General features: G+C 38.1%; 1 protein-coding gene across 5 annotated transcripts in view; it reads right to left on the bottom strand.

Annotated features, from left to right (window-relative positions):
* The window catches only part of Atp11c (ATPase phospholipid transporting 11C), a 212,983-nt gene that overhangs the window by 33,208 nt on the left and 154,937 nt on the right, over positions 1–24,838 (bottom strand). For all 5 annotated transcript variants that reach the window (XM_057759651.1, XM_057759654.1, XM_057759653.1 and 2 more), the window contains exons 19-22: positions 18,837–19,100; positions 15,361–15,535; positions 10,706–10,808; positions 9,443–9,588 (exon numbers count right to left, since the gene is read on the bottom strand). In XM_057759651.1, coding sequence (XP_057615634.1) covers positions 9,443–9,588; positions 10,706–10,808; positions 15,361–15,535; positions 18,837–19,100 — 688 coding nt within the window. The remainder of the gene's footprint in view (positions 1–9,442; positions 9,589–10,705; positions 10,809–15,360; positions 15,536–18,836; positions 19,101–24,838) is intronic.

Here is a 24,838-nt window from a genome sequence, read left to right as displayed (position 1 = left end):
GGACAACTTTTCTCTCATTCTTTCTTAGTGATACCTGCTTGCCCAGCACCTTTACTGGGTTAAGAAATCCTTAGCCACTTCCCCAAAGCTTTGTTCTGCTTCTTGGAGCCCCCTTTTAACCCCACCCGTCTCCGAGATTCTATTTTACAGGTTCCCTCCTCCTGCCAGATGAGTGCCCAGGCCAACCCACAAGGGGCTCTCCACATATGTCAGTCTGTATACCAGCTTCGTGGAAACCAACTGGGCAAAGACTGGCAGATTGATTTCACTCATATGCCTACTCATAAAAAAATCTGTTATCTCTTAATACTTGTGGACACTTTTACAGGATGGATAGAAGCGGTTTCAGCCTCCAGGGAAACAACAGATGTGGTGGCTCAGGTATTCCCGGACCACATTATTCCTCGGTTTGGTGTCCCACAGACCATTCAGACAGACAATGGGCCAGCCTTCACTTCCAGGGTCATGGAGCTCGTGTCAGAAGCTCTCAACATCTCCTGGAAATTCCACACCACCCACCCACCATCCACAATCCTCGGGAAAGGTGGAGAGGGCCAATGGACTCATCAAACAACAGCTAATCAAGTTCTCCATTGAACTCAGGTTATCTTGGCCCTCCCTTCTCCCCACTGCTCTTAACTCACCTCAGGGCCGCCCCATGTTCCCCTACAGGCCTGAGCCCTTTTGAGCTGCTTTACAGCCGGCCCCCTTCTCCTTAACCATCACCTCCCAGTCCAAACTCCTCCACTGGCGGGGTACCTACCCTACCTCTCCCTTTTAAGCTCCCTTTTCCATCCACACGCTGACAGTTGTATCCCTATCCCCACACCAGTGGACCCTAATGCCCCTAAACCTGCCATGCTCTCCCCAGGGGGCAGAGTACTCCTCAAACAGCTAACTCCTAGGTCTCTTGAACCTCAATAGACAGGACCTCACACAGTAATCCCCTCAGCTGCTAAGATCCTGGGACGCCCACGCTGGTACCATTTCTCCAGGATCAAGCAGGCACCTACTCAGGACACTTGGTCTCTCCAGCAGACAGGACTTTCTACCCTCCGATTTTCCAAGATGCCACAATGAAGGGCCTACCTGCTCCTCCTTGTTATTCTTTCGGTCCCTGCCCTAGCCACGCCCACTCCTTTTTTTTTTTTTAACCTCTGACTCTGCCGCCATCCCCTCTCTCCTTCTGTTCTCTCCTGGTGTACACATGGGGCTTTGCCTTTCTCCTTCTCTCTCTCTCTCTCTCTCTCTCTCAATAAATACTTATGGCTATTTTCTGTGTCTATGTGTCTGTTACTCACCACCACCGCCCGCGCGCGCGCGTGCCCTCCCGCTGGTGGGAAACAGTAGCCGCTTGTTGCATGGCGGGCTCCGCCAGCCGGCCCGGGGATCTTGCAGGGACCAACAACCGTCTCTGCCGGGCTAGCAGCTGCACCGCAAACATCTTAGAAACATTTTAGGAATAAAACTCCTCATCCTGGCACACTCATCTTTGGTGTTAACAATATTTTTTCCTAGACACCTGCCTTCTCACCTCCCCCAAGGCACAGATGCCTGGCGTCTCTGAGATGACAGTACATAGGATGCCTTTCCAGTCACACCTCTCGCTGAGCATGGACCCACCAACACCCAGCTCTCCCCTTCCCCACGTAGTCCCATGCCCACAGGAAGTAGCCAGACTTGAGTCAACGCTCCTTTTTCCTAAGAGAGCCTAAATATTAGTCAAAATATCACCTCAGCTTCCTGTTACCCCTTATACAAACAGTCTGGAATGTAAGTCCCAAGTCCTGATCTCTGGCCTCCATCTTTGGAGGCCAGGTTCTTGTGCCCACCAAGCTTTGACCCCTCCCTGGAGGAGGGTCAAGACAGCCTGCCAAAATCTTGACCATTCCCCCAGTCTATTTAAACTGCTTCCCTGGAAAGTTCCAGCATGCCCCCCCCCCCCCGCCCACATATTCACATTTGTGGCTTCCTGGTTCCCTCTCTGGGGCTACCTGAGAACATAGGAATCCCATTAAACCTGGATATTTTTTAATTTGGCTTGTTTGGGGTTTTTGCATCGGCAGAGAGCTTGGGTTAGGAAAATTCCTAACAAAAAGGAGGGAAGGGGACACTAGGAACTAGCCACACAGCCAGCCACAGATCAAGTAAGAGTGAAAATAAAATATACATAAGTAAGAAGACAAAAGCCCAGAGGCAAAGGGTAGATAGGATAATTAAAGAAAAGCTGTCCAGAAACAAGTCAAGATAAGGCCAGGTGATTGTAAGTAATAATAAGACTCCACATGTTATTTATTTGGGAACTGGGTGATGAGCTCCTCCAAAAAGCCAAACAGCACTACATTTTGGTATTCCAATATAGGGCTGGAGTAAAAGAAAATGGACAACATAACAGAGTAAAATTTCTTTGCAAAGTAGTACATTTCAAAGTAACCTGGTTCTATTATGTGAGGAAGACTGAATAAAGAAACAAACATAGATTTGTAGCTAAATTACTCCATTAATGGGGAAACAATTTGAAAATGAAATGGTAAGAAAATGGGGCTGGGAATGGAAAGGCTAAAACGATGGCTCTGCAGTTGAATCAGTTGATTCAGCCAGAGATGATGGAATTTTGTTCCCATTGTCCACATGGATATCTTACAATGTTCTTAATTCTTGCTCAGAGTCATCTGATACCATGGGCACCTTCAATCATGTGCACATACTCACACACATATTAAAAATAAATCTAAAAAAAAGAGGGAATGCCTTTTTAAAAGATAAGTCAAAGGCTGTTAAAAAATTAGAAATCCTTTTTGGACAAAGGACAGCTGTATATAATGAATAGTGTTGAGTCAGTAATGTAGATGATAAGGAACACAGAAGGCATCACCTACATAAATAATCTCTGATACACTTTGTTGTGAATAGGGAGATAGATTTTGAACACTGATCAACATTTGGTAAGTTCAGGCTTGTTTTGTTCTTTTAACAGAGAATTCATTCTGGTGGTAGATGCTTGAATTGCAGGGCAAAATCCAACGGGACAAACCAAGCTTTTTGGGAAGAGTCAGATTAGCAAACAAATACATGATAAATCTTCATGGAAACCTTCTATTAGGGGAAGGTCAAAAAATAATCAGTGATGCCAAGCCCAACAGATCCTGACTCTTATGTAGGTTCCTGGATTTAATCTACTGTGGGAATATACTTCTCAGCTGTAGAACCATGACAGCATTTCCTTGAGATCTATTTTTTTATATATTTAAAATTGAGATACTGCAACTTGTCTCATAGGAGGCTTTTGAGGATTAATTAATAAATTAAGTGCTTCTGTCAAACAATAAACTATTTTACACACATTGGGTTCAATTAATAAAGTCATAATTATACCTTTTCTTTTCAATGTTTGGCCAACAATTAGTTAATACAGACTGACAAGGCAGGGCTGTTTTTGTTTTTATAGCAAATCTGGCAACCTAGCATCAGTGTTTTACACACACCCACATACACACATATATGTATAAATATGAAAAGACTATCCATATTCTTATATATAAGCTATACAGCTTCCTTTCTATATACACACATGTGTTATTTCTAAACATTCTCCTTTATTTTATTTTTATTCTTTTATTTTTGGAGACAAGGTATCCTCATGTAACTCAGGATGGCCTCAGACAAGAGATTCACTTATCTCTCTGCTTCCTGAGTGCTGGGATTAAAGGTGCACACCTGCACCAGATTAATTTTTAATTTTTTTATTTAACAAATACATATATGGGAGCCTTGGCATCTGGTACTATATATACCACGAAAAATCATTGATGATGACTCATTTGATTGGCCATAGATGACAAAATGAATGAAGTGAGACAGTAGACGGTAGACAAGATGGTGGATATCATGTAGGTTTGGGTTGATGGATTATCTAGGGAATAATCTGGGGAAAGCTATCAAAAGATATGGGTGATGGACACAAAATATCTAGTTTAGTTAAAAGTAAAACAGAAAACCTTGGAAATAAGATCAGAACAAACCAAATAGAGTCTGACCTGAAAGGACAGAATAGTCTGGGAAACTTCCTTCCTTTCTGTTAGTGATCACTGAAACATGACAGAGAGCCTCAAAAATTGGCTCTCAGCAAAAGACATTTATAATAGAAAAGAAAGTTGGAAGAAAGGAGACAAAAGTTATGCATGGGGATTTCAAAGAAAAGGTTTTTTTTTTTTTTTTTTTTTTTTAAATACCCTTTTCTTTGGCAATTAACTGGAACAGTTGTAAAACACCACTTTATTTATTTATTTATCTATTTATTTATTTATTTATTTATTTATTTATTTTGGCTTAGGCTTTAAGCCGGTTTTATTGATATTGTGGATTTGTTTTTGTTATTTATTTATTTATTAAAGATTTCTGCCTCCTCCCTGCCACCGCCTCCCATTTCCCTCCCCCCTCCCTCAATGAAGTCCCCCTCCCTCGTCAGGCCAAAGATCAATCAGCGTAAAACACCATTTTAAAAGACTCCTGCTGAGTTGATGGCTTGGCAGGCTCAAAACAATACCTGCTTTGCACCCTCTGGAAACTAAGAGTAAGTATTACAAATATATGCTGAACCTAGCCAGCAGAATACCTCTCTACACTATGGTGAAGAAACATTGCTTCAAAACCTCATAGTACCCAGCTAGATGAAAACCTGGTCAGAGACAGTGGTGAAGACAGACAAAGGTTCCAAAGCAGAATGCTCAACAGAAACAGTTAAAATGAAATAAGTAAACAGAGGATATGAAAATACAATCCAGCAAAGAGTTAGAAATGCTAAGTAAAAGAACAAATTGAATACTGAAAACAAAACATTCAATAAGTCAAATTAAAAGCTTCTTAAAAAGTCTTACCAATAGAATGGATCAAAGGGAGGACAGAATATCAAGGCTTAAAGACAAGGTAGAGGAACTGAAACACAGAACAACGAGAAAGATAAATAAATATGAAGACAGAGTAATGGCTCAGTGAGTAAGGGCATCTGCTGTTAAGCCTGGCAACCTTAGTTAGATACTCAGGACACAGATGGTAAAGGGAAAGAAGTGACTTCAAAATGTTGCAGTACTTGTGTGTGTGAGTGTGTACACATACACACAACTGCAAGAAAGAACATAACGTCACCTATAAAGTCAGGTTCATTTGAATAATACAAGGTCTCTAAACAAAAATTTTAAAGACCAGGAGATCTTCTAGAATGATTCGTTTCAAGTCTTTAAAGACAACAATCAATGAAATTGTTTCCAACAAAACTAACATAACTGAAGGAGAAAGAAAAGTTAATTGTGATAAAAACAGGATCAAAGAATTCATAACCACTAAACAACCTACACAGAAAATACTGGAAGGAATCGTTTGGATTGAAGAGAAAGATAAACATGACCAAAAGTCTATAGAAAAGAAACAGTTAAGCAAATAAGGAATAGTAATAAGAGGAATGAACATACTTCAATACTAATAATACTTATGTCTCAATTCCTCAACAAACAGACACAGATTAGAAGACTGATTTAAAAATGGGATCTGGGGCTGGAGAAATGGCTCAGAGGTTAAGAGCATTGCCTGCTCTTCCAAAGGTCCTGAGTTCAATTCCCAGCAACCACATGGTGGCTCACAACCATCTGTAATGAGGTCTGATGCCCTCTTCTGGCCTGCAGGCATACACACAAACAGAATATTGTATACATAATAAATAAATAAATATTAAAAAAATAAAATAAATAAAAATGGGATCTGTCCATTTTTTTTTGCCTCTAAGGAATATATCTCAGCATCCAAGATAGATACAATCTTAGGTGTAAGGATAGAAAAAGGTATTCTAAAAAATATACTTAGGGAGAAAAAGCAACAATACCAGAACAACAATAAAAGGTGCCTTTAATACTCTACTTACAAACAAATAATTATTCTTATTTAAAAAGGTATGCGTTAAGAGGTGAGGAATGTCTGGGTTAAATGACATCACAGATCAAATGAGTTTAACAGTTTTCTATAGAAATTCTATGTGAACACAGCAGAATGTAGTATTCGCAGCAGTCCACAGACCTTTCTCTAAAATAGAACATACAGCAACAATAGGATGCAAAGTCAGTCCCCCCCTACGAAACAAGGTTTCAGCCCTGGCTGTCCTGGAACTAACTGTGTAGACCCCGCTGGCCTCAAACTCAAGAGATCGGCTTGCCTCTGCCTCCTGAGTGCTTGGATTAAAAGCGTGCACCACCACCACCATCACCCAACTCAAAGTGAATCTTAATACATGGAGAAAAATTAATTTCTTGTACTTTAACTGACAAAAATAGACTACAACTAGATACCAATATCAAGAAAAGCTATAGAACATATACAAAATCACAGACATTAAAAAACACTGAGCCAGGTATGGTGGCACATACCTTTAACACTAGTACCTGCGAGACAAAGAGGTAGAAGAAGGCTCGATCTCTATGAGTCTCAAGCCAGACAGAGGTACATAGTGAGTTCCAGACCAGCTAGAACTAGACAGTGTGATTCTGTCTCAAAAACAAACAAAAAGAAAAATACTCTATGGAATGATGAATGGATCACTGAAAATCAAGGAGGGAATTAAAAAAAATCAGAGATCTGAATGAAAATGAAAATACAACATACCAAAACCTATAGGTTAAGTAGTCCTAAGAGTGAAATTTATATCTATAAGTATCTGCATTTAAAACATCAGATGGGGCTGGGGATTTAACTCATTTGGTAGAGTACATGTTCAGCATGTGTAAAGCCCTATGTTCAAACACAAACACCTCATAAACTCAGCATGAAGACGTACACCTGTAATCACAGTACCTAGGAATTAGAGACCCAAGGATCACAAATTCAAGGTCATCCTCAGCTACATATTTCAAGCCCAGCCTGAGATACATGAGACCTTGCTAAAGAGGGAAAATCAGAGCTCTCAAATAAATAACAATGTACCTTAGGGTTTTGGAAAACCAAGTCTAATCTGAATTCCAAAGACATACACAAAAATAATTTAAAGTCAGAAACTTCTGAAATGGTCAGGTGTAGTAGCACACTTTATACTTTTAATTCCAGCACTTGGGAGACAGAGGCAGGTAGATTTCTGTGAGTCTGAGACCAGCCTGGTCTGCATAGGGAGTTTTCAGGTTAACTAGGGTCATATAGTGAGAAACTGTCTCAAAAAATAAAAACAGTGCTCACTTCAGCAGTACGTTCGTTAATACTGAAAAAATCCAGGAAATTATACAGGCCCCGCACAAGGATGACATGCAAATTGCAGACAGGTGAGGCCCCTGTGAAGTCAGTGTGGAGAAATTCCAAAACACTAAAAATAAAACTACCATATGACCCAGCTATAGTACTCCTCGGCATATGTCCAAAGAATGAGAAAACCTATTCCACAGATACTTAGCCATATTTATTGCTGCTCTATTCACAATAGCTAGGAAACAGAAATAACCTAACCTAAATGTCCATCAACCAGTGAATGGATAATGAAAATGTGAGTATATATACACTATGGAATACTATTCAGATGTAAAGAAAAATAAAACCATCAATTTTGCAGGTAAATGGATAGGACTAAATCCAGAGAGACAATTATCCCATATTCTTTCTCATGGGAGGCTCTTAGTTCCAAATCTTCACACATGAGTACATATCCTGGAGTAACTGTAGAAACACAAACGTAAAGAGGAACCATTGCTAGTGTTGGTGAGTTTGGGGAGTCATAGAGAAGGGAATACAAGTACAAGTGATCTGATTGGGTAAATGAGAAAAAATGGGGGCTCTAATCTGGAGGGAGGGGAGATAAATACAGGAGAAAGAGGAAGAAAGGTGAAGTTATAGCAAGGAAGTTTGAAAAAGTCATAAGAAATCATACTGTTAACTATATACTTAAAAACGTATAAAATATGTAAGTCTGTGTATAAATATGCATATACAGTTTAAATGAAATTTTCTAATCTGTGCTGACAATGCTCCTTCCAAGAGCCAAAGACCACCGAGCAAAAAACCTCAACAAAAGGCATGAAAAGCCCTCTTTTGAGTTGTTGGTGAGCTACTGTCCAAAAACATACAGTCTATTGCTATTTGGTTGTCTCCAAAAGGTGGAAGGATTAAGTCCTTATTGCTGAAGATACCTTACACTTCATTCAGACAAAGGGCCTGGAAGCTGGAAGCCCCTGAGTTGGAACTGACCTGAATGTCTCTTCCCTGAGGAATAGCATTCAGAAGGCACCATGCAAGCTTCCAAAGGAGGGAGGCAGCCTACAGTCTTACTGATCAATGATTTCTATGAACTATATCAAGAACCAGAATTGCTTAATAACCCTAAGGGTGCAGTGGTGGCCCACATACTTTGGTAGTAACCAACAGCTCTCTAATTGGCCTTAAGATACACTCAACAAGAAGGAAATGATGCCTGGTACTAGAAACCTAGCTAACTATTCAGGGCTAGTAAAGTCATGGGTCTTGGAGGAGAACCTACAGTCACCACTTTACTAAATCAGCATTCTAACTACATTCTAAACATTTGCTCTTGCTCTTATATCCACAGATGCAGTATAGTCCTCACCGCTCATCAAACAAACTTATTTTAGAAATCGGTAGATAACATTGCAGAAAACTACAAACAATCTAATCCACAGTTGTGAAGCTGAGTTTCGGATAGATACATTTACAAAACAACACCCACACCTAAGACCTAGGAAACACTAAGGAAGAGTGGGGGAAGATTGTAAGAGCCAGAGGATCAGGGAATTCAATGTGAGATTGCGTCTCCTAGTAATATCAGAAGCTAACCCAGAGAATCTCACCAACATGATCACCTAAACACCAGATGAACAAGGACAACAGCAATATACAAGCCAAAGTAGATGGAGAAAAGATCACGAAGTGTCAACCCTACACAAGGAATGCCAAGAGTGGAAGAAATAGTCTTTCCCAAGGAAGAGCACACCAATTGGTTATCTAATACCAAATGATCATCTCTGATCATCCACACACACACATACACAAAACCAACTTTATCCAGACTGAGCAGGTTATATTCAGGAGCAGTAAAACCTTGGTTTTGATTCACAGAAATTAAATTGCAAAGCTCAGCACCATAGTACACATCTGTAATTTCACCACCTTGGAGGTTGGGACAGGAGAAGTGTGTGTTAGCCCTAGTTACATAAGAAGTTTGATTCTTTTACTCCCAGCACTCAGGAGGTAGAGGCAGGTGGATCTCTGTGAGTTTGAGGCCAGTTTGATCTACAGAGCTAGTTCAGGACATCCAGTGCTATACAGAAAAATCCTGTCTTCAAAAACCAAAAGAAACAAACAAAAACAAATTGATTTAAATCTAGGCCATGTAGCAAGATCCTGTTTCAAAAACAATCCTCTGCAAAACAGCTAAATTATAAACATCTTATCGATCACATACCTTATAGAAGAAATATTGAACAAGATGTGCTATTCTCACATAATATAGATGTCCATGAGCCAATAGCAGTTTCTTTAAATGTTTAAATTTTGGAACAGAATAATCACTATTCCTGGCTGCTTGACGACCTTCTTTTCCTTTAATACCTGAAGAGAGAATATTTTGTATGGTGATAACTTTATAGAATGAGCAAATGCCTGGTCTGTGTTTATATTTTTAAGCTATTTAAATGCTACAAATCAAGTGTATACCTTAGATTTACTTCTTTTAAAATAAAAAGTGGCTTTAACAATAATACTGAGACTCACCAAATAAAAGTATGTTTAATTGATTATTAGCTATTTGTTAGTATAATATAAAACAATTAACTAGTCATTATTTCAATCGTTACAAAGCAAAAATTATCTAGTGGGGAAAAATCCACCTTAAAATTATTTAAGACATTCCGTATGTGCTTAAGTGTGCATAACACTAAACTAGATGTTATATTAAGGCAAGTCAGAGGTCTGGGTTTTGTGGTCAAAGAAATCAATGAGAAGACAGTGAAACCCTTTCACTATATGAAACTGAATAGCTACTCATGGATTTTATGAGTTATAGGCCATTTCCACATTGGGTGTGCGAAAACTTTGTGTAGGTTCCAGAAAAACTGTTGGTATAAGTCAACATAAGACTTCAACACCATAGCCCATGGTACCCATAAATACCACTGTAGACAATGAGCCAGCCAGTGATAATTTCTTAACTTCTAACAGTTAACAATCTCGAAAAACAGAGGGAACAGTAATAGAGTAGGAAGCCTGGCTAAAGGTGTAAGAAATTAATAAAATTTCATGCATGCTGCCAAAATAGGAACTACTCAATTAATTGTGACACAAGGTTTAAAAAATCCATTTTGAAGTCAGGTGGGTGTGGTTCACATCTTTAATCCCAGCACTCAAAAGGCAGAAGCAAGTGGATCTCTGAGTTCCAGGCAAGCATGGTCTACAGACTGAGTTGAGGACAGTCAGGGATACACAGAGAAACCCTGCCTTGGGAAAAAAAAAATCCACTTTAATTGGCAAATATCAATACCCTCTCACCACTATGGGGAGGACCTTGGAATGGTCACTATTATAAGAAATCTTTTATTATATTAACAATTATTCACAAGTTCAAAATCCAGATGAGTAACTAAAACAATCTAGAGGAAGACTGATTTAACCTAAAAAGCAAAACTGCCAATGATACCTTATAGAGGCCATCACATTAAATGTTTCTTACCTATTCCCACATGAGATTCCAAAATCATACTGACATCATTGGCACCATCACCTATTGACAGTGTTATAGGGCGGCCTTTCAAGTTCTTCACCATTCTGACAATCTAAGCATAAAATACAAGAGACAGAAAAATCAAAAGCAGAATGTGTAGTAACTCACTGGGGTTTACTGTCATTTATAGGTGTAAATGGAGGATTTCCAAAGAGAAAGTTAGTTTGCATACATATGTGTGAGAGTCTTAAGTTATCAGGTGCGAAGTAACAGTCATTTAAAATGAAACACTAGCACCCCATTTGTTTCTAGGTCAGTACATGCATAAATAAATGTTCAAAACCTTTCTTGTCATGCTTACTAAAGATTGGAACATTTCCTTCGTTTGCCATCTTTTCACGTGTTCTTTTTAGATTATATTTTTGAATATGAGAGTGGAGACCATAAATTGGATTTGAGGTAACACGTACAAAGCTACCAGAACAAGAATGGAATAATCAGAATAGTGTTTTGGTTATCTCTTAACCCTTTCTTTCTGAGGACATTCCTATCTCCCTTTAGAATACCCCAATGGTAATTATGGAACATATATGCTAATCTTATGCACCTATTATGCTGCCAATTACATTTTACTAACTCTCCTCACCACACAATATGGTTTGTTTTCTCTTACAGGTAGCTACATTTCAAAGGAGGTATCTTAAAAGAGGTGAGATTTGCAGAAAAATGCTACAAATTCAGTCACTTTCTAAATAGTATCTCATCTAGATGTGAAAACATTGAGTGTGATTCAATGCTGTGTTCAGGGCAAATACTTAATAAAAAATGTTTACCTATGGTGTTGTTCAATGATTTCTGCTTTAGGGGTCTCCAAAACCTCATGGAAAGTTTCTTGGGGAAACTATTTGGGTCAAAGCCATTTTTCCACTGTTTCAGATAGTCACTGTTTGCCATCTACTCTCAAGACCCCTTGAAATTTAGTAGCCTTAACATGATATGTAAGTTTCAGCTGCTAAATAATGCTTTCCAAAAAGTTTGTCCCCCGTAGAGAGTCACGTGGAGTCACACCTGATGGCTATGTGTAGAGAGCTGCGTGGAGCCCCACCTGATGGTGCTGGCTTCCGCCCTCCATTATCCGGAAAGCGAGTGCTCTCTGTGATAATCAACTCCTAATATCAACTAGGCCTGACTTATGCTATTATCATGCAATGATCGTCAGTTGCTTGCATATGCGTGGACCTACGGGCAGTGCCCACCTGGCAATCTGGGGTTGGTGGCCCAGGCCTACTTAAGGGCTGGGAGAGGTTTGCCCAGAGAGAGAGAGAGAGGGAGAGAGGTAGAGAGAGGAGAGAGAGAGGGAGAGAGAGGAGAGAGAGAGGGAGAGAGAGAGAACGCATTGTCAAAAGGTCCTGAATAAATTGCAGCAGGAAGAGCTCCGGTGTTGCGTCCTTCTTGCTGGCTGAGGGGGACCGCGACAGTCCCCTGATTTATCTAGTTGGTTAGCATAAATAAAATTCATTTTCAATATAATGAAATGATTGTAAATAATTTATGCAAGTAAGGGACAACATAACATTTCTTTAAATAAGATGCAATAAGTTTTTAGCTGCGTTAAATCATTTAAAAAAATCCTACATGTCCAATTTCATTCAACATAAAAATGAAGTGAAATGTTAGCATTTGCATGACCACTCCAATTAATTTGGTTCTTATTAAGAACTTCACAAAAGATTGTCAGAAATGCTCTCTTATTCCTGTAAGTGAAAGAACTAAGGACAAAGCTAAAGAATCCAAACTCAAATTCAGTTTCAATGGGCTATAATAATGGTTAACTAATTTGCACTTGGTATACTATGTGCAGCAATAATTTGTACTTCAAGGATTAAAAATTGCAGCCTGGAAGGCAATATAATTATCAAGGTGACAACCTTTTCAAGAAAAATATAGGTTAGGTTGAAAGATTATAATTTGTACTTGTAGAAAATAAAAGGATTTGTGATTACTGACTGTAGAGTCACAAATGAATTGGTAAGGTAAATATATAGTTTTTTTCTAATCTTTTCAAGTTACCCATGTTTTTTCTCCAAACTGTAGGTAGGTTTCAAGAAAAAGTTAATTTAACTAAAAATAGCTTTTTCATTAAGTATAAATATATGCAAACTACTATTCAAAACAATATACTAATAACAAAAGAGGTGTGGTCACTAGAAAGCATGCAAATAAAATAGAAATGAATTATAAATTCAAGTATACAAGATAAACAGATAAATAATAAGATAAAATATGGTATCTGTATAGAAGTACATGCTGTTATCCAGTATGATCCCTGATATCCATATGGAGGAGGGTAGGAAAAGACTTCTGCAAATGGTTTTCTTATCTTTACATGTGTACCAAGGTACACATACCACCCAACAAACAAACAAGTGTGAAAATTTTCCATATAAGAAAGCTTATGATATCAAAAAAGAAGAAAGTATTTGTCAATTAGGCATTATTTTATGAAAGAAATCATGATTAAAATAATGAAATACTAGAAGAATTTGTATGTGTAAGGAAATAATAAGGTATTCTCAGAGAAAATGAATGATATCCAAAAAGCACACAGGGAATTATTAATAGTAACCACTCATAAAATAGGTCTGGTGTGACTAGATCAATGAATTTTCATGTATGGATCATGGAACCAGATCAACATTGAAGAATATTGTACAAGTAGCAGTAAGTACAGAAGGCACTGGTAGAAAACAAAATGAAGAGGAAATAAAAAGAAGCTAGGAGGTTACAAATAAAGTTTAACGAGATACTCAATGTCTGGCTCTGGAAAGAAGTGAGAAGAAAGAAAAAACAAGTAGAAAAAAGTAATAAAATGTACTAGAAAACATACTTTGATAGCTAAAGCCACATACAAGAATAAAGCATGAGGGCCATCAATAAATAAAGGTTTTGAGTTTAGAAAGTTGAAACTATAGTAAGCTTGGTTATAGAAATAATAGGAGATGTTAAGGAAAATGATGGTTAAGCTGTAGAGAAGGCATAGTTGGGACAATAAGGACAACCCAAAAAAATGGGTCTATAATAGAATCCAAAGATTTGGACAGAAGATAATGACTCAAACATTATGTATATGAACATAAGAAACTAAGACATAATAGTCTAGAAAAAGTAATTATAGTGACAAATATAAACTACATTGAGACCTGAACCACAAGATACACCATCTTCTGGGTAAGGCAGAAACATGAGCAACATCAAAAGGTTTCATGAAAATGGAAGCGATGACAAAAATAGGCAGAATAAACAAACAGACTATAATATGATATACAGGGGACAATGTAAAATGGCCCTAGTAACAGGAATAAACTGTTCAAGAAAAAACTAAGATCTATCTTAAGATACGAGAATTTAACGTGGTAGTAGGCAATCCAAATGGAAATGTCTAGCAGACAGCTAGAAACCGGAGATATAATCTTAAGGAAAAGTCAAGACTAGAGCTGTATCAATGGAAGGAAGAGTTAATCCAGAGAGAGATAGTACATAAAATGAAAATCAAAGAAAAGAAAATCATAGAAAAGAAAATCATAGAAAAGAAAAACTATTAAGGAAGTTCAGGGTAATGGGCCAGAGAGATGACCTAGTAGTAAAGAGCACTGGCTGTTCTTTCAGAGGACTCAGGCTCAATTCTCAGTACAAACGTGGCAGCTCATGAATGTCTGTAACTCCAGTTTCAGGGGTTCTGATGCTCTCATCTAGCCTCCGCAGACACCAGGAACCCAAATGGTGCAGAGATACATGTAGGCAAAATACTCACGCACATTAAAATAAAAATCTAAAAATACAGGATGAAACAAAATGAAAAGAAACTACACTGCCAAAGAGGAAGAATATATCAGCATTTTGGGCAAGCACAGAAATCAAGAAAGATTTTGAGGAGAATGTAAATGATAGTGTCAACCTAGTAATGATGGAGGAAGGTCATTGGCTAATAAAGAAACTGCCTTGGCCCATTTGATTGGCCAGCCTTTAGGTGGGTGGAGTAAACAAAACAGAATTCTGGGAGAAAGAAGCCGAGTGAGTGAGTCGCCATGATTCTCCCACTCCAGACAGACGCAGGTTAAGATCTTTCCTGGTAAGCCAGCTCGTGGTACTACACAGAATATTAGAAATGGGTTAGATCAATATGTAAGAGCTAGCCAATAAGAGGCCGGAACTAATGGGCCAGGCAGTGATTAAAAGAATACAGTTTCCGTGTAATTATTTCGGGGCATAAGCTAGCCATGTGGGCGGCCGGGTGCCGGGGACGCAGCCCTGCCGCTCCTATTACAACATAGTAAAGAAACCAGGAAAAAAATATTGCTTAAAAAATTGGGCCAGGTTTATTTGTGCCCAAGCTAGCAGAATAGTAAGAGAAGAAAGATCAGGATACATAGGGTTAATAATGCCATGAGGAGGAAGGAACACCAGGCAGAGGCAGTAGGAACTAAGTACTCATTAGAGAAGTCTAGCAGGTAAAGAACTGGTCAGCAAGCTAGAGGGTACAAGGTACAGTACAGGTTTAAAATAATTTAGAAGAGACTTCAGGTTTGCTCACAAAGAATGAAAAGACAGGGAAATGAGATGTGTAAAGAGGATCCAGAATGGAAAATTAACTATTATCTATTTACCTGGGCTTTTTGTAATGGTGCCATCCGGCAGCAGAGCACTGCAGTACATTTCATACAGATTTGCAGGAAAATACTTTTATAGTTGTTTGAACTAGAGTCTTGACTAGAATTTAGTATTAGTGACAATGTGGAGCCATCAATGATTAATCCATATTCCTGATGTTCTGTCCATGCTCTGAAAAAGATTTAAAAATGTGTTTGAATCTATTATACAGTTAGAATTAACACCTTGACTTTTATTTTGTTTGAGACAGGTCTCGTACAGATCAAGCTGATCTTCAACTCTCTGTAACTAAGAAGGTCCTTTTAACTCCTTGACCTGCTTGTCTTCTCTTCTTAAGTCCTGGGACTACAGGCATGCACCACCAGACTGTGCTTGAGTTTGAGTTTCTTAATCACAGAGGTGAATATCCCAGATGAGACAAGTCACCAGTTCTAGTTCCTTCATCTATTCATCTCAAAGAATGAACTGCCCCCAATGATAGCAATAGTGACTTTTAGTTAGAAAAAGCTGTTTAGTTAGGGAGAAAATGAAGATACTAGATTACCAAAAGAAAAAATATCAGCATTTGGTGAACATCACAGAAACAGAGTTGGTTTTTGTTTTTTAAAGTTTTATTTTGTGTGTGCATGCATATTCACATGCATGGCACATGTGTGAAGGTCAGAGGGCAACTTTCTAGAATTTGTCCTTTCTTTTTACTGTTGGTTCTGGAGATTGAACTCAGGTTAGAAGGGTTCTATAGCAAGGGCTTTTAAGCTGATGAGCTGTTTCACTGGCCTAAGAAGGAGAGTTTTAGGGAGGATTAATTGATAATGTCAACTTCAGTAGTAAAATGAGGAAGAGAACAAAAAGAACAAAGTGGATTATGCGAAGTTTGCCTATTAAGAAGCCTATACAACAGAAATAACAGGGCACAAGGGGTTAACAGTGCCATGGGGGCAAGAACTGTTTCTAAGTTCTAAAAAGTATAAAAATGAAGGTGGTTGTGCAGTATGACTCTATAAAAAATTTAAAATAAGTCTTTTGAACTACATACGAATTAGTCAAACTACTGTGAAATGATGTAAAATTTGATATGAAGATAAATAATCAGTTAACCTGAAACTTTAGGGAAACAAAAGATAAAATGACTTAGGGGCAAACTAGTATCTTTGCCTGAATGACAAGAGTATCGATAGAACAGGGTTTTTCAAATAGGACAAAATAAAAGAACATTATATATCCGGGTGGTGGTGGGACATGCCTTTAATCCCAGCACTCAGGAGACAGAGGGAGGGTGGATCTCTGTTGAATTTGAGGCCAGGTTGGCCTATAAAATGAGTTTCAGGACAGCAACAGCTACACAGAGAAATCCTGTGTAGAAATCTTGAAAAACCAAGGGAAAAAAAGCCAACAACACACACACACACACACACACACACACACACACACGCATCACTTAAATAAATAACATTCTATATGACCTAATGGTTCTTAACCCTAGTTTACCTATATTTAAAAATAAACTGTCCATGCCTGGCTCCATTTGTAGACTAAGTAAAAAAGAAAATACTGGGCACAAATTGGTACCACACAATTATATTTTAAAGATTTTTTTAGGTAGTTTTAACATCTAACTATGACTAAAAGGCATTTAAGTGCCAAGAAAACAAATGCAAAGAGAGATAGAGGTAGAAGGATCAAAAGTTCAAGGCCAACCAGGGCTACATGAGCCCTTGTCTCAAAAAATCAGTTCCAAAAATATAGCCACAGAGTAGTCTCTAAAACAAAACAAAACAAAAGTAAAACAAACAAACAAACAAACCCCCCCAAAACAACAACAACAACAAAAAAACCCAACCAAGCAAGCAATCAACTAACCAAACAACAAAGTCATGAATATGGGAAAGGGATTTGTGGGTTGGAAGGAGGTGGTAACAGAGGTAGGGGATTTGTGTGGATCACAATTTGAATTCACATTGTGGTAGTTTGAGTAAGAGTGTCTTCCATAGAGCTCTGACATTTGAACACTTGAATTCCAGTTGGTGGCACTGTTGGGGGAGGCCTAGGAGGTGTGGCCTTGCTAGAGTAAGGACATCTTTGGTTTCAAAGCCTCATGCCATTTCCAGTTAGGTTTCTCTGCTTTGTGCTTGCAATAAAAAAATATAAGCTTTTAGCTTTTTGTTTGTGCTTCCATGCCTCTGATCTGGCACCATAGATTCTTATTCCTCTGGAAACATAAGTCCAAATAAACACTTAACTTCTATAAGTTGCCTTGGTAGTGGTGTTTTACTACAACAATAGAAAAGTGACTAATACACACACAACACAAGCATGAAATATCTCTCTCTCACACACCCACACTTAGAATAGACCAAATTCAATCAATTTTTTTATTACAGACTGATGTTACTATATGCCAGACACTAAATGTTTAGAAATTGAGCTACTTTAGAAGAAGCTTTTAAAGAAAATGAAAACTACTGTTATACTCCAGAAATCACATTACTGATTATATATATAAGAGCAAAATGAAGGTCAGAGACATATGCACTCTAGTGTTCATTTCAGCACTATTCACAAGCGCGCAGAGACGGAAACAACCTATCTATCAACTAAGAACAGGTGAAAAAAATATGGGACATACATACATAGAATACCATACCACTACAAAAAATAAAATTCTGTCATTTGCAGCTACATAGATGACATGAACTCATTATATCATGTGTAATATAATAAGCAAATAAAATAATCCAGGTACAAAAAGACAAATCATATGTGATCTTATTCATATGAATCTCAAAGCATTGATTTCATGGAACTTGAGAATACAAGGGTGGTTATCAAAAGCCAGGAGAGTATGTGTATATAAGGATGAGGAAAAGTTGATCAAAAATAGTAAGTAATACTTAGACAGGAGGAAGAAATTTTGGTATATTACCTATAGAGTGGGGTGACTATAGGTAACACTAATTTACATAAATTTCAAAATGTTAGAAGGGATGATTTTGAAAGTTTTTGCTATAAAGAAATGTGCTTTGGGAAAAGGTGTGTTTAACTATAATTTAAACATATAGTCTGTGCATGCATCAAATATTTCATTAACTTAGTATGTACAATTTTATGCTTTTAGTACATGTGAAGATAAATTCATTTAAAAAAGGACAGAGAGCTGGGGATAACTCAGTGGTAGAGTGTTTGCCTAGAATGTGTAAGGCCCTAGGTTCAATTTACAGCATTGCCAAAAAACCAAAAATGAGCTTTAACACAAAATGTTGAGAAATCTAATTTTCTTTTACATTAAGAGAGATATATAGTGACAAATGATCTCAAATGGACCATTAACCAAGTCCTCTGGGGAATGTTTTAACTTACAAGAATAAAACATCAACAGAGAATGATAAATTATGGCAAGTAGCGCATTCTGCAAAAGCATTTGTTATTTACATTTGTATAAATGTATAAGTAAGAAATAGATGCACTTTCTTACTTTTTAAGGCTTCTAGTGCTTTTAGGAAATTCATGCAGTAACTTCTTACGATATTCTATTAACAATTCATGTAATCGATCTTCTTTCCTTTCACTTTCTTCAATGGTTTTTGTGGTCAGTTCCAGGAGCTCAGTATTGGTTTGGAAAAGGCGGCAGGCATAGCACGTGGATTTGGCTGTTTCCATCTTGTCTCCAGTAAGCACCCAGACTTTCAAGCCAGCTGCATGCAGAGCTTCAATGGTCTCTGCAGCCTGATCTTGCAGCCTACAAACACAAAGAAACCTTGTTAACTTCTAAATTTCATGACAGAAGTCTGTTGAAGCAAGCATTCTTACAGCTTACTAGCAATGCAAGTCTAGAATCCTGACTCCTTATCACCGTTGTTTTTGTCTCTGGTAGAGCTTCTCTTACTAAATTAAATTCCAAACAATGAAGTTCAGAAAATTTTATATTTCTTGAGGTAATTGGTACCCAGTGGCATAATAAAAATTGAAAATATAAAGCCAGGAGGGAGAGGCAGAGGCAGGTGGAGTTTTTTTTGAGGCCAGCATGGTCTACAAGAGCTAGTTCCAGAACAGGTTCCAAAGCTGCAGAGAAACCACCTCAAAAAAACAAAACAAAACAAATAAACAAAAGAATTGAAACTATAAGCAAAAATATCTACTCACCAAATGTCTTTATTTATTGTCACTTTAAGTGTATTTTCTATGACATCTCACCATGTAATTCCTTTTTTCTCTTTTGAAACACGATCTCACTATGTAGCTCTGGCTGTTCTGGAACTCACTATGTAGACCAGGCTGGCTTTGAATTTATAGAGATCCCTGCCTCTGCCTTCTAAGATCTGGGATTAAATGCATGAGCCTTCATGTCGAACCACACAAATTCTTAACATGTTCCAAAATGCAACGAGCTAAAACATTCTAATTAGATATGGGGACTATTCATAAATTGTTATCTTTGGGGAGCTTTTAAGATTAGGAAATCTGCTAAGTATGGTAGCTTGCCTTTAATCCCAGCATATGGGAGGCAAATGAAGGTAGATTTTTGTGAGTTTGAAGCTAACATGGTCTCTACACTGTGTTCTAGGCAAGCCAGAGCTACACATTTGATATCCTGTATCATAGAAAATAAATAATAAAGAGGAAACCCAGTAATTTTTAATGATGATTTAAGAATAATTTCCTAGAATAAAAATAAATAAAGAAAAAAAAAAAGAATAATTTCTTAGACCTGGATGGAGAGGGGAGGACCTTGGACTGCCCACAGGGCAGGGAACCCTGACCACTCTTTGGACTGGTCTCAGAGGGAGGGGGAGGGGAATGGGGAGGGGAAGTGGGGGGAGGGGGAGGGAAAAGGGAGGCAGGGAGGAGGCGGAAATTTTTAATTAAAAAAAATTTAATAAAAAAAAAAGAAAAATGAAGAATAATTTTAAAAGGTAAAGGATAGAAGAATGACACATTCTTTAGGTTCTAAACTTTCAGTCACTAGAATAATCAATGAAATTTTACAAAAGAAATTTTGTTAACAGGAGGAAGGGAAAGGGGAATTTTAAGAAGTAGGAAAGAACAATAAAAGCTGGGAATATTATTAAAATATGTGCATGTATGGGAATGCCACAATGAAACTTTTTAACTTTTTGTAATATATGTTATTAAAATTTTCAGGAGAGGACTGGAGAGATTTTTAGGGGTTTAAAGCATGTATTACTCTTCCAGAGGGCCTTATTTCAATTGCTAGCATGTGTCAGGTGGCTCCCAGCAGCCTGTGGTTCCTGCTATAAGAGATCAGATGTATGTCCTGCAGGGGTATTCCTACATATGGAATTCTCACCACCCTTATCCATTACTCTCTCTCTCTCTCTCTCTCTCTCTCTCTCTCTAACAATTCAAAATAAAAATCAGATGAATCTTCAAAAAAATTTCAGGACAGAAATTGAAGATGGAAAGGTTTAAGGGAAGATAAGAATGAATAAAAATGAGGAGCTATCAAGAGTCTAATCTACCCAGAACCCTTTGAATTACAGTATCAACCTGCCAGTAAGATATATCCATGATACAATATACTGTGAATGTGATTGACAGGCAGAAGCAACTGGTTTCTAGAAGTTATATCTGAGGGAGCTGGAGACATGGCTGTGGTTTAAAAGCACTGGCTACTCTTACTGAGGAGATTCCCAGTACCCACATGACACCTTTCAACTGTTGGTAACTCCAGTTTCTAGGGATCTGACAACCTCTTCTGACCTCTAAGGGCACTGCATGCATGTAGCGCAACAGGCATACATGCAGGCCAAACACTCATACACAAAAAATAAACAAATCTTTAAAGGATTGTATTTGAGGGTCATTCTATGGAAGGAAACTCATGTCAAAAGTCTGTAGCTGGGGAGGTCCTAGGCCCTAAAAGGTAATCTACTGGGATTTTTTGTTTTCATTAAATGGAAATGGTATCAAATTGTCTTTTAAATATTTTTATTTACCTAGGCGGCGGAAGCACCGGCGCGCAGGCAGGCCCAGGTGGCAGAGGCACCGACAGGCAGGCCTAGGCGGCAGAAGCACCGGCGCACAGACAGTTCCGGCCGGCGGAGGCACCGGCAGGCAGTCCCGGGCGGCGGAGGCACTGGATACAGGATAGTGCGGGCAAGAAACAGTGAAGCCTGCACTGAGAACAGATTGCCCCGCTACAATTAAATCAAACCCAATAGATAGCATCGGTAAGAGGAGATGGGCAGACGCCAAGGCAAGAATTCACCCAACAATCTGAAAAACAACATGAAAACACCAGAACCCAATGATCTTACAACACAAGGACTTGAACACCCTATCACAGGAGAAGAGGAAAAAACTGACTTTTTGAAAGCAATAGAGTCCCTTAAACAACATGTAAAAAATGCCCTCATAGAAATGGATGAGAAGTATAACAAAAAGTTTGAAGAAATGAGTAAATACGTAAATGATACCCTGGGAAGCCAAGAAAAAACGATCAAACAGGTAATGGAAACAGTCCAAGAATTGAAAACTGAAATGGAAACAAGGAAGAAAACACAAACTGAGGACCAGCTGGATATGGCAAATATAGGTCAACGAGCAGAGACTACAGAAACAAGCATAATCAATAGAATACAAGAGATAGAAGAAAGAATCTCAGATTCTGAAGACAACATAGAGAAAATAAACGGACTGATCAAAGAAAACACCAAAACCAACAAATTCTCATCACAAAACATTCAGGAAATATGGGACACAATAAAAAGACCAAACCTAAGAATAATAGGGATAGAAGAAGGAGAAGAGGCACAGCTCAAAGGTCCAGAAAACATTTTTAACAAAATTATGGAAGAAAACTTCCCCAACATAAAGAAAGATATTCCTTTGAATATTCAAGAAGCATACAGAACACCAAACAGACTGGATCAAAAAAAAACGTCCCCTCGCCATATAATAATCAAAACACAAAATATACAGATTAAAGAAAGAATATTAAGAGCTGCAAAGGAAAAAGGCCAAGTAACTTATAAAGGTAAACCGATCAGACTTACACCTGACTTCTCTATGGAAACCATGAAAGCCAGAAGGTCCTGGATAGAGGTACTGCAGAAACTAAGAGACCATGGATGCAAACCCAAACTACTATACCCAGCCAAGCTATCGTTCACTATCAATGGAGAAAACAAGACATTCCAGGATAAGAACAAATTTAAACAATACGTTGCCACAAATCCAGCCCTACAGAAAGTAATAGAAGGAAAATCACAACCCAAGGAATCCAACATTGCCAACACTGCCTACAATAACCCAGGCATCTAGCGACCCTTCAACAGCACAACTCAAAGAAGGGAGACACACAAACTCTTCTACCAAAAGCAGTAAGAATAACCGGAGTTAACAACTACTGGTCATTAATATCACTTAATATTAATGGTCTCAATTCACCAATAAAAAGGCACAGGCTAAGAGATTGGATACGAAAACAGGATCCAACAGTCTGCTGTTTGCAAGAAACTCATCTCAATCACAAAGACAGGCATCTACTCAGAGTAAAGGGTTGGGAAAAGGTTTTTCAAGCAAATGGTCCTAAGAAAAAAGCAGGTGTGGCCATACTAATTTCTAACAAAACTGACTTCAAACTAAAATCAATCAGAAGAGATCGACAGGGACACTTTATACTCATAACAGGAACGATTCAGCAGGATGAAGTCTCAATCCTGAATATCTATGCCCCTAATATAAAAGCACCCACTTATGTAAAAGAAATATTGCTAAAACTCAAGGCAGACATCAAATCACACACACTAGTAGTAGGAGACTTCAACACACCTCTCTCACCAATGGACAGGTCAATCAGACAGAAAACTAATAGAGAATTAAGAGAATTGTTGGAGGTAATGAATCAAATGGACTTAACAGACATCTATAGAACACTCCACCCAAATAGGAAAGAATACACCTTCTTCTCTGCAGCTCATGGAACCTTCTCGAAAATTGACCACATACTTGGAAACAAAGGAAATCTCCACAGATACAAAAAAATATCAGTGTCCACCTGTGTCTTATCAGATCACCACGGATTAAAGTTAGAAGCCACCAACAAAGCTACCCCCAGAAAACTGACAAACTCATGGAAACTGAACAGTCAACTACTGAACCACACCTGGGTCAAGGAAGAAATTAAGAAAGAAATTAAAGTCTTCCTTGAATTTAATGAAAACAAAGAGACAACATACTCAAACCTATGGGACACGATGAAAGCAGTGCTAAGAGGAAAGTTCATAGCACTAAGTGCCCACTTAAAGAAAACGGAGAAAGCATACATTGGGGACTTAACAGCACACCTGAAAGCTCTAGAAAAAAAAGAAGCAGACGCGCCCAGGAGGAGTAGAAGACTGGAAATAATCAAACTGAGGGCAGAAATCAACAAAATAGAAACACAGAAAACAGTCCAAAGAATCAATGAAACAAAAAGTTGGTTCTTGGAGAAAATCAACAAGATTGACAAACCCCTATCCAAACTAATTAAACGACAGAGAGAGAACACGCAAATAAATAAGATCAGAAATGAAAAGGGGGACATAACCACAGACACAGAGGAAATTCAGAGAATCATTAGATCTTACTACAAAAGCCTGTATGCCACAAAACTGGAAAATGCAAAAGAAATGGACACTTTTTTAGATAAGTACCATATACCAAACCTAAACCAAGACCAGGTGAACGATCTAAATAGACCTGTTAGTCGCGAAGAATTAGAAACAGTTATCAAAAATCTCCCTTCCAAAAAAAGCCCAGGGCCAGATGGTTTCAATGCAGAATTCTACCAGAACTTCCAAGAAGAGCTAATACCTATACTTCTTAATGTATTTCACAATATAGAAACAGAAGAGTCATTGCCAAATTCCTTTTATGAAGCTACAGTTACCCTGATACCAAAACCACACAAAGACCCAACCAAGAAAGAGAATTACAGGCCTATCTCACTCATGAACATCGACGCAAAAATTCTCAATAAAATACTGGCAAACCAAATCCAAGAACACATTAGAAAAGTTATCCATTATGATCAAGTAGGCTTCCTTCCAGAGATGCAGGGCTGGTTCAACATACGCAAATCTATCAATGTAATCAACCATATAAATAAACTGAAAGAAAAAAACCATATGATCATTTCATTAGATGCTGAAAAAGCATTCGACAAAATTCAACACTCCTTTATGATAAAGGTCTTGGAGAGATTAGGGATACAAGGGGCATACCTAAATATAATAAAAGCTATTTACAGCAAGCCGACAGCTAACATTAAATTAAATGGAGAAAAACTCAAAGCCATCCCACTAAAATCAGGAACACGACAAGGATGTTCACTCTCTCCATACCTCTTCAATATAGTGCTTGAAGTTCTAGCAATAGCAATAAGACAACATAAGGGGATCAAGGGGATCCATATTGGAAAGGAAGAAGTTAAGCTTTCATTATTTGCAGATGATATGATAGTATACATAACCG

This window comes from Chionomys nivalis, chromosome X (assembly GCF_950005125.1).
Source record: "Chionomys nivalis chromosome X, mChiNiv1.1, whole genome shotgun sequence".
Lineage (NCBI taxonomy): Eukaryota > Metazoa > Chordata > Mammalia > Rodentia > Cricetidae > Chionomys > Chionomys nivalis.
The sequence above is the reverse complement of the archived record's forward strand: the minus strand, read 5'-3'. Positions and strand labels throughout refer to the sequence as shown.